This window comes from Sorghum bicolor, chromosome 1 (genome assembly GCF_000003195.3).
Source record: "Sorghum bicolor cultivar BTx623 chromosome 1, Sorghum_bicolor_NCBIv3, whole genome shotgun sequence".
NCBI lineage: Eukaryota > Viridiplantae > Streptophyta > Magnoliopsida > Poales > Poaceae > Sorghum > Sorghum bicolor.
In genome coordinates this window covers 31,579,662-31,586,567 of record NC_012870.2, presented here as the reverse complement: position 1 = coordinate 31,586,567, position 6,906 = coordinate 31,579,662, and the positions used below count along the sequence as shown (strand labels likewise).

The 6,906-nt window shown below is 41.6% G+C and overlaps 1 protein-coding gene across 5 annotated transcripts; it reads right to left on the bottom strand.

Annotated features, from left to right (window-relative positions):
- Positions 3,326–6,906, bottom strand: LOC110432570. Of its 5 annotated transcripts, none has more exons than XR_002450023.1 (7): positions 6,765–6,906; positions 6,280–6,546; positions 5,846–5,918; positions 5,327–5,410; positions 4,727–4,785; positions 3,564–3,680; positions 3,326–3,443 (listed from the first exon to the last, which is right to left on the bottom strand). XR_002450023.1 is itself a non-coding variant. In XM_021453293.1 (7 exons), the coding sequence occupies exons 3-7, from the start codon at positions 6,308–6,310 to the stop codon at positions 3,431–3,433; spliced, it is 318 nt and encodes a 105-aa protein (XP_021308968.1). In that variant the 5' UTR covers positions 6,311–6,361; positions 6,437–6,546; positions 6,765–6,906; the 3' UTR covers positions 3,326–3,430. The 5 variants fall into 5 exon arrangements, 4 of the variants coding, with proteins under 4 accessions (XP_021308968.1, XP_021308971.1, XP_021308976.1 ...); XM_021453293.1 differs by lacking the exon at positions 4,727–4,785 and having other exon boundaries at positions 6,280–6,361; positions 6,437–6,546; XM_021453296.1 differs by lacking the exon at positions 4,727–4,785 and having other exon boundaries at positions 6,280–6,361; positions 6,437–6,541; positions 6,765–6,905.

Here is a 6,906-nt window from a genome sequence, read left to right as displayed (position 1 = left end):
ACCGCCGAAGCGGAGTACGTTGCGGCCGGTAGTGTTGTGCACAAATCCTATGGATGAAGGCAACTTTGAAGGACTTTGGAATCAACTCCAAGCAAGTGCCATTGCTATGTGACAATGAAAGTGCCGTGAAACTCACCAACAATCCGATCCAACGCTCAAGAACAAAGCACATAGATGTCCTCCATCACTTCATAAGAGATCACCAAAAAAAAGGGACATTTGAATTGAGAGTATAAGCACCGATGATCAACTTGCCGATATATTCACCAAGCCACTTGATGAAAAGAGGTTTTGCAAACTAAGGAATGAATTGAACATACTTGACTTCTCTAATATGTGTTGATGCACCCCCATTATATGACATGCCTCTCCTTCGAGCAAAGCAAGGTAAAATTATTTGACATGTCATTCATCCTATGCTAAGGACTTGCTTAGTGCATCTAGTCATTCCTTACATGTCTTAGGCTCATTCATGAAAATCAAATGAATTTTATGCTTGTATGGTACCACTATTGCTTTTATGCTTGACTTGATCTAGTGGTAGCATATGACATGTTTTTGGGTTTACAATTCTAGTGTTTAATCTAGAATATGAGCCATAAGTGTTTAACTCAACATGGTACAAGATAACCCTTATTTGGAGGTGTGAAAAAGCTTGTCCTTGGATAAAACCGAGTTAAATTTCTTAGGCAAGTAATCTAGATTGGACCAATTTGGGAAAATGATTTCACTTCACAAGGTCTCACACTAACCTATCTAAAATTTGAGCTTACCTTTTGTGGTCTTTGATGACAAAGGGGGAGAGAAATTACAAAAGAAATACAAAGATAGGAGAGTAACATGTTAAAAGAAGGGGATCAATTAAAATTTTGAAGCACACAAGTAGGGAGAGCAAGCTCATAAACTTGTATGTTGCATTTGAATGTGCATCACATGTGTTTGCTTGCATGTACATTAGCTTTAGAAGTTTTCTCTCTAATGCCTTGCTTGTGTGGTGTATGCTAGTTGTAGGTTTGATTGTTGAAATGAAGAACTAGCATGCATAGGTAGTGTAACTTCTTTTAGTTATTTCACAAGTGGTACTAGAACCTTGTTTGTAATGTTGATCTCACGGGGTGTTCTAGTTTTGTAAATGTCTAGTTACTAATGGTGCTAAGGATGGTGTATATTGGTAACTCCGATTGGTATCACGCTTCAAAGGTCCATCCGTTACACCTTAGCATCATTTGGTAGAAATTGACTCCTATATTTCCTATTCAAGCATATGTGCAAGCTTTTGAATCCAAACTCTTAGCACATATGTAGGGGAGCAATTGCTACCAATTTGGGTTTATGAAACTTGTCCATAACCTTTGCACATGGTAAAATGCTTGGGCAAGCAACATAAATCTAAGAAAATTTTATTGAAAATCTTTGTAAAAATGGTTGTCATCAATTACCAAAAAGGGGGAGATTGAAAGCCCTAGTTTGATTTTGGATAGTTGATGAAACCCTAGTACTAAGCTCTATACTAAGTGTGTGTAGACTTAATGAGGTTGGTACATGCCAAGTGATGGAGCAAGAGATGATCATGGTGATGACGGTGATGACCACAAGATGATCAAGTGCTCAACTTGCAAAAGAAAAAAGAGAAAAACAAAACCCTAGAGTTCAAGGCAAAGGTATTGCTTAGGGTTTTAGTTTTGGTGATCAGGACACCATAGAGGGTGTGATCACATTTAGGATAGATAGCCATACTATAAAGAGGGGAATTCTTTGGCTAAGCGGTTATCAAGTGCCACTAGGTGTCATTGTTCATGTGCATGCATTTAGAACCTAATGAGCTAACTTAACTCCTTCAAAGAAAATGATTGTGAAAATGCTAACACACGTGCACTTGTTGGTACACACTTGATGGTGTTGGCACACTTTGAGAAGGAGGTGGAGGTTGAAGGGTAGAGAGGGGTTTGGGTTCCTCTCCCTCCCGCCGAGCTTGCTCGGCGGGATTCGACGCTTTTGAGAAAATGTAATGCATATTTTCTATTATGTCGGTGGGAAGTTTGAAGAAGTTGCGGGAGTGCACCGGACGCTGGTCGTGGAGGCACCGGACGATGAGCCTGCACGTCCGGTGTGCTGTTAGTGCCTGGCTCTGTTAGGGTTAGGCACCGGACGCTGGTTAAACCCTGTTGGCATGTCCGGTGCTGACTGACTTTTGCGGGTGACTCTGACTGAGAGCACCGGACGCTCAGGGCGCGCCCGGTGGTTTGGGTCTGGTGCCCCTGAGCATTTGTAGTGCTCTCTGGGTAAGGGACCGAACGCTCAGGGCGCGTCCGGTGGTGTGGGTCTGGTGAACCCGCGCGTTTGCAGACCTCTCTGCGCACGTGACCGGTGTGCACAACTTGAGCGCGTCTGGTGATTCGTTCTTGACCGTTAGAGATCAACGCACATGGTTCAAAAGGTTGACATGTGGCTTCCTCTGGAGCACCGGACGTAGGGTTTGTGCATCCGGTGGTCTCCTGCAGCACGTCTGGTGGTCCCATATTTTGCCCAGTGAAGGAGCCAACGACTCTATTTATTTGAGGGTCATATAAATACATGTTGGCCGGCTTGAGGCTCACTCTCTTGGCATTCTAATATACTTGACATCCTTGTGAGCCTAAGCAAACTCCTTCCACTCATCTCCTTCATAGATTAAACATCTTTGTGAGGTTGGGAGTGATTCCAAGTGCATTTGCTTGAGTGATTGCATCTAGTGGCACTTGGGGATCGATTCGGCTACGGTTTTCTTGTTACTCTTGGTGGTTGCCGCCACATAGATGGCTTGGAGCAGCGAAGGAGCATTGGCATGAGTTGGTGATTGTTTGTGGCCATCTCCCGGTGATTGTGAGAGGTCATGTACCTTCCCGGCGGAGAGCCAAAAGATAACTCTAGTGGATTGCTCGTGTCATTGAGTTACCTCACTTGTGGATCAGTTCTTGCGGTGTCCTAGCGAGGACGAGGTTCGTGCTACACATCTTACCCGTCGAACCACCAAGTGTTGGTCGACACAACAGGGACGTAGCGTGCCAGCAAGCACGTGAACCTCGGGAGAAAATTGTGTGTCTCCTTTGTGATTGTTCATTGGATTTCTCCCGGTGATTGGACTTCATATTATTGTGATTGGTTCATCTCATCTACGCGGTGGTATAAAGATCGAACCCTCCTTCTTACATTCCCGCAAACTAGAGTAGCTTACTTGTATAAAACTTTAGGTAGCTCTGTAGTGTAAGTACTGACATAGCTCTTGTGTACCTAGTGATCATATCAACTACAATTGTTGGATAGGTGGCTTGTAAACACCCCATTAGAGCTAAAGCAAAAAGCAAGCTTTGCTTTGGTATTGACTGACCTCTTGCTCCAGTGAGTTTGTAGAATTTTTAAATAGGCTATTCACCCCCTCTAGCATAGCGACTCATCTCTTGCGACTGGACCAAAGAACAACAGAGAAACACAAGGAAGGACTCACTCTATATTTACAGACAGGATTACATATGGCTTTCCCTCTCGGGAAGCCCCAAATACACGGACGACAAGAGCCGGCTTACTTCTGTTGGCAGCTGAACAGGCACACTGTTGTTAGCAGTCCCAACATCAGCCATGATGGCTGTAAACTCAGTGCTCCCTTCATGGAAAACCACTGTGATAACTTTGTCATCAATTCCCTGTCAACCAACAGATGTAAGCTAAAGTTAAAATACAAAGCAAGCTAAAAAAAGTCTGACCCTCTAAACCTAAGAAGGTATTTCTTGTCTGCACAACCACCCGGCCAATGAAGCCAAAAAGAAGATCAGACCTAAGAAATAATGTTAAATGAAAGAAAATTCAAGTAGCCATGGTTTTTCAACAAATTATTATTTTGGAATTATAGAAAATATATCAGTTTAATTGACCTAAGTTAACAAGGATAATTTTTGATACGCCCTTGTTTTGGATCCCTAAAATGCCATCGAAATGCATGCTCATATCTTGCCCAACCCCCTTAATTAACTGATTGTTGTTCTGTGTAAGCTTGGTCGGTTTGATAAATACTACTGAAAGCTGCCGGTGGCACTTGCAAGGTAGGAACAACACATAATAACATTCGCCCCGTTATAAATTATATTTCAGTTAACTACAGAAGTTTCAAAAATTAAACACCCAAAATTGTTCATGCTTACAGTAGCACCAATGCACATTACAGAGGCAAAAATCAGCACAACAAATCGGAAGTGACATGTGAGCATCCTTTAAAATAGATATACTTATGTAATAGTGTCATGTCAATAAAATGCCAATGTATAGACTGCTGGATACAAAATTCATTAGAGCTCAAAGAATACTTTGGAATGAATATTCACCACCACATTAAATACGAACTAAAATTATTTTTTCTATAAAGACAAACAGGAAATGGAAGCCGGAAATGTTTTTTATGACTCGGAGACCAAAATTCAGCTTTGGTTAAAAAACTATCATAAATGCTAAATGACAAAAGTAGACTGAAAGATTGGTTCTCAATTTAATTTGAACAATGCCAATTGGCACTTTCAGTAACGATGCATGGAAGTTCAGAAAGATCTGGTAAAATTATAGTTGACAAATTGTTTCCTGGTGTGCTCATATTGCAGAGCATATTTGAACAAATAAGTTTAACTAAGATAACATAATATGGGTGTGCTGAATCATGAACAATAAGGCATGCTGGATCATGAATGGTAGGGAGCAAAACCTAGATTGCATCTAGGGCAGTCTGTAGCAGTGCAGCAGCCACACAATGGACAATCAAAGCTGCAGTAGTCAGCACCAGTAGAGAAGTTACGGAGCAGAACCTTATTATTCAGAAAAAAAAGTTTGCTGAAAAAGAAATCTATATGGCCAAAAAAATTGATACGAATCTATCAAAGCTAAATTTTTGGTGACTGGACAATATAAATACAGGGACAAACTGAGCCTCAAAAATAATCTAATTTGCTAGGGACTGAACCACATGCATGTCAAAGCTAAATTTCTAGTGACTGAACAATACGCATACAGGAAAATTCTCATGGAGTCCCATTTATTCCTAAGCTAAAAGCAGGGTCAGTACCGATTTTTTGACTGGATAATGCGCATACAAGTAAATTCTTCAGGAATCCCCATTCATTCCTAAGCTGAGAGCAGGGGCAGTACAAGTAAACCCTTGGTGCAATGGCAGTGTGTTGATAGCCAGTGGGGACATGAAGTGGTTGTCCATTAAGTGATATAAACATGACAGTTTGATTTTGGAGAAAAGGGTTAACTTCTATCTAACATATTATTATCTATAAAATATTTGTCCAATGGAACTTACAGAAATGTCATGGATAGAGTGCTGATTTTGGTGGCCTTGCCGCTGCTATGTACAAGCTTGCAGTTTGGGTAATGAATGTTGTTCCTGCAAATACAATAGAAAATAGTCTTGATATCATCTATGAGTGTGGTTTGATTGGAACATACACTTAATGGTAATGGTAATGAAACCTATTTTTTCTAGAAATAAATTGATACTTCATAACTATACAATCAGATATACAAAACAACTCTACATGTTGCTTCTTAATATAGTTTCAGGTGTGAAGCCTTCTCTACTTATCCACGAACATAACATCTGATACATGGTAATAGAATCTTCCGCACGCATTGCAGTAGCCGCCAAGAAAGATTTGGGATCCAAGGATCACGTCAGTGAACCGACACCATGGGATGAAACCAGGGATCCGTGCGGACAGAAGGGATCCTGGCTCCATGGCAGCGAGGAGAGAAGGAATGCAGGGATCTCGGTGAGGGCGCAGGGTTACCTGATCTAGATAGCTAATTTATAAATACTTACAAATCGGTGACATTGAAGTCCTTAATTAATTTCCAAAGTGTTGTACCAAAATTAGATATGTCAGCTAGCTTAACTGCAATTGAGACACGTTAATGTCAGCCATTTGCACTAAATAGGAAGAATCAGATAAAGGTATGAGATTTCCTAAAATAATGAAAGTAAAATTGGGAGGAAAAGTGATTCCTCAAACAGCTAGCAATTAGTCATCCATACAGTGAGAGAGTAGGATTTTGTTTTCAAGCCTAAATGACATAACACAAGAGCCCAGTCCAACCAACCATACCAAAGTGACACGGATGAGCTAAGTTTAGTGATGGATTTCGGTAACAATAAAAAATATATACAGGACGCTGACACATAGGATTTGATATTGCCATACAAAAACAGTAGGGTTAGATGATAGAGATGAAGCAAATAGCTACAATGCAACATACCCCTCATTAGACTTATGCGGAACTGACACATTCAGACAAATCCTGCTGAACTAAACATATCCACAATGTTGTTCTCTGTAACCTGCAATTCACATACACACAATTGGCTTATCTGCTCTGAAGAAAGAGAAAGAAATTGGAACAGTGACCACTTAACCAAGCACTAGCGGCTATCGTCGATCAGTTGCAGGCTCCGCAGATTACAGTTGGTGAGATTGGCAATCTGTTGTAGAGAGACGACAATGCAAAGTGCTTTGACGGCCTGCACTGCATGTGTAAAATTTTTCTTATTGCCATGATAGAAGTAGGGTTGTGATGAGTAGTCATCAGCAGCAATATCCAAAGTGCAAGACGATCTGCTAGAGAACAAAACAAACAACCCCTAATTCAGTCGGCTGGCGGAGGAACCCTCTGCCGCGTGGCCTGGTCTAGAGTTGTAGCCTGTCCAACCAATAATCCAATGCATATCTAGGGGAAGCTCGTACCACTGGTGGTGCTGCTGCTACCAAGCATGCAGACGGGGATGGCAGGTCCGCTCGCAAGTAGAGATGCGACGCCAGGCTCTTCCAGACTCTGCGAGTAGAGTTGATGCAGCTGCTGCCGAGCGTGATGACGGAGGATGGTGCC